We start from the raw sequence: 12,494 nt of genomic DNA, 5'->3' as shown, positions 1-12,494 counted from the left end.
TCAGAACACAGGTTAGCTCAGGAAGCCGCTGGATCTTGAGCGGGGTCCAGATCAGAAAGAAGGTTCTGTACCTGAACTCAGGGAAGAAAGTTTCTCTTTGTCCCATCATAATGATGAACCGGGTCCAGTTCCATCACAGGATGGATGGTGTATTCATAAGGAAAACTACGTTTTTTTACATCCCTTTCCCACTCTGTTCCCACATTAGTATTTTCCCATAAATATCCCCTCCTCCCCCCACAGCTCTTACGTTAGTTTTACCCCCCCCTTACAGTAGTATCACACAGACATTTCCCATATTCTCAAATCCAAAATTTGATAGGTATAAGTGTATTTGAACACATCTATGTTGGGAAATTATATTGACAATAAATAGATCATTTACTGCAGTCAGTGCATTAAGTCTACTGTTTTTTCAGTTATAACTCTTCAAATGGCGGCGTGATGGCCGTTGCACAAAACCCATTTCCAAGTTGTATAATTTTGCTAGAAAAACAAATCAAAATCCAGTAATTTTGCTATCCTTCAGAAATTGCTGTAAAAGTAAAAAATTGTACAATTGTAAGGATCCTGAACGTAACGCTGTGGGGTAGTTCTGAGTGTTTCTGGATGATAGTGCAGCACATTATTTTGTGTCCTGGTTAGTGATTCTGGCAAGTTTGATTCAGGCAACATGTTTTTATCAATACTGAGATGTGAAATCGGTTGTAGATTTAACCCCACTTGGACTGACAGATATTTATTTTACCATCACATCCAAATTCAAAACCACTGTGCTTTATTTGCAATGAGTGCATTGCGTGTTTGATTTTAAAAAGAACACATGGTGTATTATTTACATTTAGCATAATTGGAACATTGTTAAAAAAAAAAAACAGCTCAAAAGAACTTGAAATTCCAAGCTCCCGACTTGAGACTTGACACGACTTTTGCCTGTCTTGACTTGAGACTTGACTTGACTTGACCGTCTATACTTGAGACTTGACTCGGACTTGAGGACAAAGACTTGAGACTAATTTGAGACTTGCAAAAGAGTGACTTGGTCCCACCTCTGGTTCAGTGTAAATATGGATGTGTGCTTTTTGGTCTGGGAGGGGTAACATTTAATTTTTACTGCTAAAAGAGGCAGAACCTTACCTGTCATCATGAAAAAATAATATATAATAATAAAATAATTTATATTGTTATTTTCACCCTGTGGTTTGTACTATAAAGCAGTGGTCCCCAACCACCGGGCCGCGGACCAATTGGTACCGGGCCACGCAAGAAATAATGAACTACTTCCGGATGTTTTATTTTGAAAATCCTAAACCGAATTTTACCGGTTACGTCTTGCGCGTCAAAATTGAGCCAACTTGCAGCAGAATGAGTAACACAACAACATCGGAGTACTGCAGCCCCCAACAGCATCGCACTCGATACTTACCACGCGCGCACCCGCACCCCCCCCGTCCGCAACAAAATTGCGAAGGGCTGACCGGTCCGCGTGACTAAAAAGATTGGGGACCGCTGCTATAAAGTACCTATATATACAGGGCCGTGCAGAGACATATGGAGGGGCAGGGGCTCAAATTTAACACAGCAACAACCCATATTAATCAAGAATATAATTGTTTCCTACTATATCATTTCCATCATGTGGGGACAATGCAAAGCAAATATAGTCTATATTTTCCCCAACAGGTATAAAGTTTCTGTTTCTGCTGCTGACAGTCCTGGGGGGGCTGAGTTGATCTGAGACTGTAGCTGTTAAACAGATCAGAGGAGAGAAGGTCTCTGGTTATAAAGTTATGAAATAAGCAAAATTGCTGCCATTTTACTAATTAAGCCCTAATAATATCTATTTAACCTCTAGAACAACCTGGCTGCAGATTGATTTATAGATCAAAATTCTCAAAGGGGTTAACTCTATATAATAGTTTGATGTTAGCATCTCTGAGATCTAGAATTATAAGACTGAGATATCAAGGCAAAGAAAACTCAGTAGCTGCTGGTAGAGGCCATTCAGGGGCCTCCCGACATTCCGGGGTCCCTAGAAATTGTTTAATTGTAACACAGACCATAGATCTAAACCTGTAGCATCATTTATAGAGAATGACAATGTTATTAAATTTTATTTAATGCATTCAGCTGAGAAAAATAAATAGTACATTTAGGATTTAATTAGGAAGTTTACTTTGTAAAACTTTAGACAATCATCTTGATAGTTTGATTGTTGTGTTACCATGGCTACAATATGGTGTACAGTAATCTTTGTGTTTGAATTGGGTTTCTTCACAAATACATCACAGCAAATAACCAATAATCAGTGATTGATTTTAAACTCTGCCAATAAACCTGGTCGCCCTCTCACAGACTTCACCTTATCAATATTTAAACATGTTAGTGATGCTGAGGTTCTTAGTAGGACGGGATCCGGGGGCAGGGGGGTTCTGTCTAAGGCCCCATAACAGCTACTAAGATGCACATCTCTGGAATCTACCTGGAATTATTAACTGATAGTGTTTTATGTTGCATCAAGACCTGCACTGGCAATATTACTGTGAAAAAACATATCTGTGTCTTCCCCAACTATATGGTATGGATGACCCAGGAAATCCAGCAACTGCTTAAAGAAAAGAACATCATGTGAGAACAAGCGCCTCTACAGCTTGGAAATCTAGAGAGGAGTCACTAAGGCTAAAAGGGACTTTGAGAGGAGGATCGGGGAGAACCTGGACAACAACAGCAGGCAGGTTTGGGTGGGAATCCAGCACATCACCAACTACAGGACCAGTCAGTTGAAGATGACATCTCACTGAAGTGGTTCAGGAGAAGATGGACCATTTCTTTGCTCTTTTCGAGGCTGAGCCTTCAGTAGCACCTGTTCCGAATTAAGCAGTGGTCAAGGTAGAGGAATGTGAGGTGAGACGCTTGCTACAGTCTGCCAGCCCCAGAAAGGCAACAGGACCTGAGGGTGTTCCTGAACCTGTGCTCTGCTCAGCTGCAGAGTAGCTGGCTGGGGTCTTAACTAAGATCTTTAATCTATCCCTATCTCAAGCAAAAGCCCCATCCTGCCTGAAATCCTCCACCAAAGTTCCCACTACTAAAAAAATCACCTATCACCTGCCTGAACGACTACCAACTAGTGGCTCTCTCCGCATTGGTGATGAAATGTTTTGAAAGACTGGTTCAGAGTCATATCTTGTTCATATTCCTCTCACCTTGATGCATACTTGTTTGTATGCCTACTCATTGCTGTCTGTTTACAGAAACAAGTTTGCTTACAGAGCTAACAGGTCAACTGAAAATGCTGTTGCCACTGTCCTCCATATTGTCTTGTCCCACAGCACCAGGAGAGATATGCAGGCTTAGTCTTCATTGATTTTAGCTCTGTATTCAAAATCATCCCCCCAGACAGACTGGTGTGCAAACTGGGAGACCTGGAAATACCCCTTTCCACCTGTTGCTGAATTAAAGGCTTCCTGACAGACTTAGAGAGGGACCCCATAACTCCTCAGTTATCAGCATCAACACTGGCTCTCCCCAGGGCTGTGTTTTAAGCCTTCTGCTCTTCATGATGCGCACATATAATTATGTTTCAGTCCATCAAAGTAGCACTCTTGATAAATTTGCAGGGGACACAACTGTAGTTTCATCTCATGGGGAGATGAGTCTGCATACAATAATGAGGTGGAGCGACTAACAGCGTGGTGCACAGATAACAACTTGACCTTAAACACAGCCAAGACCAAGGTGCTGATACCTGGCCTGGATGGGATAAACAGCAGAACTGATGAATAAAGCATGATAGATTATTTCTTCAGGAAAAACAACATTTTTCAAAAACTACTGGTTTCATTCTATTGGTGCTCTATTTATTGAAAGCATCATCTGCTATTGTGTCTGTGTGTGGTTCTCCAGGTGCACAACAGCACGAAGGAAGATCATCAGCTGTGCTCTGTTTTCTCTCAAAAAACTCCACAGGTTTGCCTCAGCAAAGTCAGGAACATTTTAAAAGACTCCTCCCACCCTGGGCACAATTAGTTCCAATTGCTGCCAAATGGCTACAGATACTGGAGCATTAAAACAAGGACAAAACAGGCTGAGGAACAGTTTATACCCAGTAGCCATCAGGGCATTAAATGCCACCTTGTATTACATCTAATCCCATGGTTATGTTCATGTAATTTTATGACCTGTTTTTATAATGACACCAAAGAAAACATGCACTTTTACTTTCTTAGACATTCGTCTTTGAGGTCTAAAAAGATTTTAGAATCAACCAACAGCGTAGTGGGATAGTCTGGGTTTAAGACTTGGCTAATAATTGTGCAAACAGTGTCTGTTTTAATTATCAAAATGACAAAAAAAAAAAAGCTGGGGATGTTTCATTCTTGGTGAAATTAATCTATGAGTTGGAGTCACATCCAACAGTCACAATTTCCTTTAAACAGTGAGTGCAGTGTGTCCTGAAACATTTTCAGAACAAAATCTTAAAATTTGCTCATCTGTAAGTACCAACATTATAGCCCATTATTGTTCAGTATTTTGGTATAATTTTTAGAAACAACTTTACACTACATATAACAATCGATTCAAGATAAATACTTTCTTAAATATCTGCTGAATCTGTGGAGTTTCCTTAATTTCTCTTACCTGTGCTGACTCATATGTGATGGTCTTTGTCTCAGTGTGAACTAAAGGAATGTCCTTGTAAGTCACAGTTCCTCTTAGAGAGTTGGTAACATCTGAGATGGTGACCGTTTGGGCCCTTAGAACTGGAGACTGCAGGAATGAGAAAAACACCAGAAAAAAACCCCACTGGGGCTTAAACTAGGCTTAAAGAATGGAAAATTATTTAACATATGTATACATTAGTGTGTATTATAAATAAATAACAAGAATTCTGTCCTTTTGGTACACTCATCAATTAATGTAAATAAGATGGAGTAATTGTGTGTCAGCTCCTTTTAAAATAAGGAACAGGGAAGCATTCTTCCTCTTGTTTTTAATGTATAGGAGGATTTATCGAAGTGGCTATAAAACTGAGAGATCGGGTGTGTTGCTGGTGGGACCATGCATGCAGATGATCAGGTTATTTTTTGTCCTTGTAGTGCTGGTCTTCAACAATTACTGAGGATCTGCTCACAATATGGTCAGGTGTACAACATTATGTACAATTTAATGAAAAGTAACATGATTATAAAAACCAGGGAAGATCAGAAATGGGAACTTCGCGATTTTTCCTTATCTCAGGAGTGGGCGATCCTGGTCCTTGAGGGCCGGTGTCCTGCAACTCTTAGATGTCTCCCTGGTCCAACACACTTGAATCCAATAACTGAATCACCTCCTAAGTGCAGTCAAGTTCTCCAGAGTCCTGCTAATGACGTCATTATTTGACTCAGGTGTGTTGAAGTAGAGACATATCTAAAGGTTGCAGGAGACCGGCCCTCGAGGCCCGGAGTTGCCCACCTCTGTCTTATCTGGTGTTCTTAAAGTGTGTGCTGCTGTGAAATACCTGGGACATTATTTAACTGATGATCTGGCTAATGACATGGAAATTTACAGACAATATTGTTTAATGTACAGTACGCACAAGCCAACATTCTTGTACGCAAGAACAGTAAGTGTTCTGCCTCAGAACACTTACTGTGACTCTTTTTATAAATCATATTGCACTTCTTTGAATACTGCTCACTTATATAAGCAAAGCAAGTATATATGGGGGAATTTTTCTGCCATTCCCCCATAAGTATACAGAAACTTAACGCAGCGTAGTGACGGAATGAGGATGCTGCTTAGTCTTGATGCTGAAGGGGGAATAGCTAATCCTGCTCTCTCGTCCTTACATAAAACACTGACTGCTAGTTATTCCACATATCCAGTTTTTATAATTTTATAGCTTTTACAATGTCACCTTTTAATAATTTTTTAGAACTACTCTTACATTGACAACGTCATAGCTGAACTCCTACAAAGCTAAGGACCGTGGGATTCTCCTGTTTTTTACTTTTACTTTAATTTTTTACTCAATTATTATTATTATTATTTTTATTCCTTTATTTAATCAGGTAAACCCCGTTGAGATCTAGATCTCATTTTCAAGAGGGACCTGAGCAAAAATTTGCAATACATAGCAACCTGGTTGCAAGATAAAAACAATTAATACATATGCACAAGTATAAAACAATAAAAACAATTTAAAAACAATGACACTGTTTCATAGAATCTTGTTGCCTATCTTTAAGAACTGCTCGAAATAAGTCCAGTGAAATCATTTCCGACATCTTAAGTTCAGACTGCAACTGATTCCACGCTGTGGGGGCAAAACACACTGAATGCCTGCTTCCCTTTTTCAGTTCGAAAGCGTGGAACATGCAGAAGAATAATGTTATTGGAGCGAAGAGAACGAAAACTGACAGTTCTATGTAGGAGAGTGGATAAATATGCTGGGGTTAGACCGAGTAAAGATTTATACATCAGGATCATTAAATGATTGTTTCTCCGTATACTTAAAGGAGGCCATTCAGCTTTTGCGTACAAATCACAATGTCAGACGTCTACTACCGGTTATAAATCTTAAAGCGCAATGATACACAGTATTTAATGATTGAAGACATTTGGTCGAAGCATTCATATATAAAACATCTCCATAATCCAAAAGTGGCAGGAATGTCGCTGCTACCAATTTTCTTCTAGCTTTGAGTGTAAAACAAGATCCATTTCGATAATAAAACCCAATTTTCATTTTCAATGTCCGTAGTAGATTTGCTATGTGATTTTTAAAAGAGAGTTCATTATCTAGAATAAAACCAAGATATTTATAATTACTGACAAACTCGATTTATGCTCCTACAGCAGTGGTGAGCAATAGGGAAGTTTCTGGTATTTTTCTAGCATGTGAGAAAATCATTGCTTTTGTCTTGTCCACATTCAAAACCAACTTCAGAGTTTGTAAACGTGTTTGAACTACATTAAAAGCAGACTGCAAAACTCAAAATAAATACACAGAAAACACAGAACATGACAAAATTTTGTTATTTAATTTTACCCTCCATAAAATTGCGCAATTACTATATGTTTGATGTCCTTTTGGAGGAGGGGTTCTCATTGGTGTGGCAACTCTATGAGTAAAGGTAGGGGAAATACTGAATTCCATACTCTTCTATGCTTGCTTCAGATTTTTTTGTCTTTTTTACAAAAATGATTTTTATATTTTTACAAAATAAAACAACTGAATGAACAACAACTGTGAATGGTGATTTTAGGTGATTTTACAAATATGCAGATAATTTCCTCAGAACTCACCACTGGTTGCAGCTGGCCATTGAGGCTCACTGAGCGGAGTGGCGAGTTGGTAGATAGGCGTTTGTCCCACTCACTGGGTCGAGGTTCTGGTACTGACTCCATAAAACTTCTCTTGAGCTCACTGATACTAGTGTGGTGACGCATGATCTCAGTTTGGGTCTTATCAAGGTCCTTCAAAAATGAAAAAGTTACATTAATATAATGATAGAGCAAAAGGTCAAAAAAGATGATCACAGACAGGAATACAATGAGTTGAATGTTGACCAAAACGAGTCAGAAAAAAATACTGAAAAGAAAGGATCATAGTGAACTTACACTGCACAGTATGAGTGAAAGGACAGGTAAAATGGATAAGTGCGTAATGATTTTTCTGTAATCATAAAGGTGCGTTAAAACAATGTCAATGCCACATTATCACTAGAGTAAAAATAGTTTTTTTAACAAGCTGAATTACTATGTGCTTTTTCTAAGATATGTCCATAAACATATCATGCTTATTTCTAAAAAAAAAAACCCAGAAACCTTCACAGTACCAGGTACATGAACATATTAAGATAAAATAATTTGTAAAAGGATCTGCCAACTACTGTATTCTGAGAAAACCGTCAGACAAGAAAAAACAACAGACAGTCCTATTTCAAATTTTCTGGTGTCATTCTTTTTTTTAAATTGGACTTACAAAATATGGTGTTCTTACAGGATTCTATTTGACTACTGACAATCCCTTTTTTTTTAAATCTATCTCTGGATGTTGTAGGGTTGTGTTGGTTGATGCGACTCTGCAATCTTGCATGGATATTGGGGGCAGTTCCCCTGGTTTGGCAGACTAGGGTGGTGGACCCCTTATACAAAAAAAGGGGAAGGGTTATCCACAGAGTGTGCTCCAGCTATAGATAGTCGAACCTTGGATTCAGGAAGAGCAGTGTGGTTCTGGTTCTAGTTGTGGAACACTGGACCAGCTCTACACCCTCAGCAAGGTCCTGGAGGGTGTGTGGGAATTCACCCAACAGGTCTACATGTGCTTTGTGGACTTGGGACCTAACCCTAACCCTACCCTAACCCTACCCTTTTTTACATTGATGTACATTTAGATTGTAAGGTGGAGGGGAAAGGGCAAATCAAATCCATGTAAATTAAATGTCAATCTCTTCATTGTAAAGGGTTTGAAAATCTGAAATAACAATAAAAACAGTTACCAGGACAGCAGAAAGGGCACAGAGACATCAGCTTGAAAAAGTACAGATCAAATGAAAGAGAAGAAAGCTGTCTGAAAAAAGTGACAAGGAACTAAAGTATAGTACTGTAGATCATAGAACTGATCTTACATACATGACTGGGAAATGGTCACCAATGTAACGTATACCATTACCATCCAATGTAACGTATGCCATTACCATCCAATGTAACGTATGCCATTACCATCCAATGTAACGTATACCATTACTATTTTAACTGTTAAAAAGAGTAGATAAAATAATAGAGGAGCTTTTAGTAGATGGTCAATCACCACCATTTTTATTATGTTAACACACACCTCCCTTTTTCTCCCTATCCATTTCCTCACTATCAAATATGAAATTAAGGTCACTAGTGGCACATGAATAAATAAAATAAAGCTAAATCAAATTGTGTAAAATCTTCAAGATTGTAGCTTCAAAACTGTGTCTACGGTGGACAGATGCTGTTAAAATTAGCTATAAGTATGGAATAAAGAAATTAATATGCCAGGATTAGTTACACAGACAGACAGTTTGTCTATCCTTGTCAACAGCATTAATGGAACATTATCACTATTATTTAATCTTCCGTCTAATTTCCAAGCTTAGTTTCCTTTTTTATTAGTTGATTTATTTTTTTCTCATTATTTTATATTCTGTTACTCAATAACTTTTCAGTAATTTCACCTTTTTAATATGATGATTTATTTTATCCACTATTATTGTCTTATTACATATTCACTCCTCCTGTTTTAACTTTGTTTATTTACAGATTTCTTTTTTGTTTCTCCCTCTGACTCTTTGTAAGTGGTAAAGTACAAAAGTGAGTTAAACAGACAGAAGCAAAGACTCGGTGTGGGTGACTTGGAGGGGAAGATATTACAAGAAATATTACAAGAATATTACAAGAAAAATAAATTATTGCCGGATTTAAAAAAAGTGATAATAAAAAAATTTCTTATATAAATACAGATTTTGATTTGCTTCAAAACTTGTGTTAGTTGGTCTTGGTAAAGTCCGATTACAGAAAGCTGTTTTGTAAACAAACTTTTGGAGATTAATGAGAAAAAGTGGTTCATCCTTAGACTTACTTCATTGTCATCTCACAAAGTCACGATAGTGAATTTGACAATAAGATGTCGTTGTTTGGCTATCGGAGTACAAGGAAAATTATAAGTGTGACTTATAAGTGTGCACACACAGATATATATACCTGCACCAGTATTACTGGTGCAGGTAAAAAAAAATCCTAATGTAATTGCTAATAATATTACTAATATTAATTTTGTACCCGTTCTAAAAAAAAATTAGTTGATCTTTCCATCTAAAAATAGAGATACAGTTTTATGTTATCTTCTTCAGACATGCTCTCACAGCTCATTAAAAGTCATCGTCTGACAGGCAGCATAAAATGAGTCCATCATATACAAACCCTTTTCAAAAACAGATTATTTTTTAACTTGTTAAAACAAGATAGATAGAAAGTTTCATGTTACGGTTAAGCAAACAACTGTGCCCTTGTGGCATTGATGAATAAAATGATATGATGGTTTCTTATGCGTTGTGTTATGATGGTTTGAATGTCTAACAATACTGCCCAACATCTGCACACAAAAATATAGTTTTCATAATCTTCAACATTGTCCTTCAGTTTCAAAGAAGCTTTTGTATGTGAACCGTGGAGGATATACTAAGAGATGTTTAAGTCTATGGATGATCTACTACCATCGGTGATACCCACATGTATTTCATGCCTCATATGATTTTGTAAGGCAGGTTTCTTTCAGCATTAGAGACTAGCTAATCCCATGTGAAAGCCGAATCCCACAACCTGACAAATTTTGAAAAGTTCCAGTTAAGTAGGCGATTAGGCGGAGCCAAGTGTGGGGATGAGTGGTGATATTAACCAGACCTGTGGTTAGGATAAAAAAAAAGGGATTTCACTAACTTAATACATTTTGTAGCTTTACTTAGTGATGTTCCAGACTTCTCTAGTGACTTTTTAAAACAAAATAACAATGGGTGGGCAATCTAGAAACTTTCTTTCTATGTTGCCGGAGACCTTTTATAGCGACGATACTCTGCAGCTTTGCAGCAGCTCCACTCTGTCCTGAGTGAGCAACGAGTGCTCCTGTGAGCCACCACCCTACTTTCAAAGCCCTGCAGTCAATCTGACACAGTCATCCATCCATCCTACATCCGTGTGTGGCCAGAGAAGGGGGCAACGATAATAGCATCCTACTCCATATCAACAGTGCAAGTAAATCACACATTTCTAAAGCTGAGGAAATGTGTGATTTACACATGCTGCAGCAAGCATTGATCAATGCTTGCTGCAGCCACACTCACTATTCTAAGTCCGGAGTCACTATCGGGTGGGTCTGTATGTCTGAATGGATTGTTATACAACTCTGAGTGACCTAAAGTCATACCATTTTAAACAATAAGAAGAATTCAACTGCTTAGGCAATGCTCAACCTAAGGACACCAGGACTGAGACTGTTTTAAGCAAAATAATGCAGAACTATACAGATTTTCAAGAAAATGTAAAAATTTACATAGAAAGATACACCTTTCCAAAAAGATTTGAATATCATGGGAACGTTGTTGAATTCCTATAATTCCATTCAAAAGGTTAAACTGTCACAGGTTATAGATTTAGGGCCCAGAGGTTAAACAATGTCAAGTATTTGTTTGTTTATTGTTACATAATTTGGGTTTCCAGCTCATAAAACCCACACACACAGGAATTCAAAAAATTTGAATACGCTGAAGAAATCAGCCCAAATTTTGCAGGGCATGAATGTTGTAATATGAGTGTGACACACTAATCATCTACTAAACTCAAAGCACCACCAGGCGTCATTAAATTGCTTCAGTTCGGTTCAATGTGTGGAAGACTTGATACTCTCTATAGAAGGGGTAAGCCAGAAAAGTTTATAGCTAAGGAGGCTATCTGTCGGCAGAATGCTGTGTTCAGGCCAATCAATTGAATGTCTAGTGGCAGGGCAAAATGTGGCAGGAGAAGATGCATCAGCCAAAAAGATGACCGTGGACTCCAACGGGTTATCAAACCAAGAAGATTCAAGAATCTTGCAGAGATCCAGAAAGAGCGGAAGGAGACGGGAGTCACAGCTTCAAAAACCAACACAATCAGATGCATCCAGAAGATGAACTGTCAGGTTCCTCGGGTCAAGCCACTTCTGAACCTGAGACAACATAAGAAGCGACTCAGCTTCCTAAAAGAGGTCCAAGGTCCTCTTTTCCAATGAAAGTAAAGTGTGCCTTTCATTTGGTAATCAAAGTCCAAGGGGGAGGGGGACGAGTGAGGAACTGAACCCAAACTGCTTGAGGTCCAGTGTAAAATATCCACATTCAGTCATGATTTGGTGCATTGTCTGCTGCACGTGTTGGTAAACGCTGCTTTCTTAAATCCAAGGTCACTGCAACAGACTACAGAATGTTTTAGAGGACTTCATGATTCCTTCTGGATCTCTATGGAGATGCAGATTTCATCTTCCAGCAGGACCTGGCCCCTGCCCATGCCAAAACCTGGTTTGGTCACAGCTTGACTCCCCAGTCAACTCGATGGACCTAAGCCTCATTGAGAATCTATGGCGAATTCTCAAGAGGAAAATGAGGGGCACCAGATCCAAAAACAACAAAGAGCTGACAGCAAGCATCAAGGAAATCTGGGCTTCCATAACTCCCAGGCAATGCCACAGGCTGATTGCCTCAATGCCACATCGCATCAAGGAATTGATTAAGGCAAAGGGATTCCCAACCAAGTATTGAAGACTGACATATAGTTTTTAAACAATATGTTTAAAAACAATATTTTTATTTTTATTTCTTTCTTTTTTTCTGCAAAAACTGAGAAGTTGTTTAAGCTGACTTCCTCAGAGTATTAACATTTTTTGAATTCCTGTTTTTGTGGGTTTTATTAGCTGGAAGCAAAATTATATAAGAATAAACAAACAAATATTT

At 38.4% G+C, this 12,494-nt stretch overlaps 1 protein-coding gene across 9 annotated transcripts in view; it reads right to left on the bottom strand.

The window, feature by feature from the left end:
- The window catches only part of epb41a (erythrocyte membrane protein band 4.1a), a 64,933-nt gene that overhangs the window by 17,099 nt on the left and 35,340 nt on the right, over nt 1-12,494 (bottom strand). For all 9 annotated transcript variants that reach the window (XR_003597876.1, XM_028036125.1, XM_028036121.1 and 6 more), the window contains 2 exons: nt 7,291-7,461; nt 4,639-4,767 (listed from right to left, as the gene is read on the bottom strand). Coding sequence is in view for 8 of the 9 variants with exons in the window: in XM_028036125.1 (XP_027891926.1) it covers nt 4,639-4,767; nt 7,291-7,461 (300 nt within the window). In the remaining variant the exon portion in view is untranslated. The remainder of the gene's footprint in view (nt 1-4,638; nt 4,768-7,290; nt 7,462-12,494) is intronic.

The sequence above is a fragment of the Xiphophorus couchianus genome, chromosome 13 (assembly GCF_001444195.1).
Source record: "Xiphophorus couchianus chromosome 13, X_couchianus-1.0, whole genome shotgun sequence".
NCBI lineage: Eukaryota > Metazoa > Chordata > Actinopteri > Cyprinodontiformes > Poeciliidae > Xiphophorus > Xiphophorus couchianus.
Note: the sequence above shows the minus strand (reverse complement) of the source record. Positions and strands in the feature narration are given on the sequence as shown.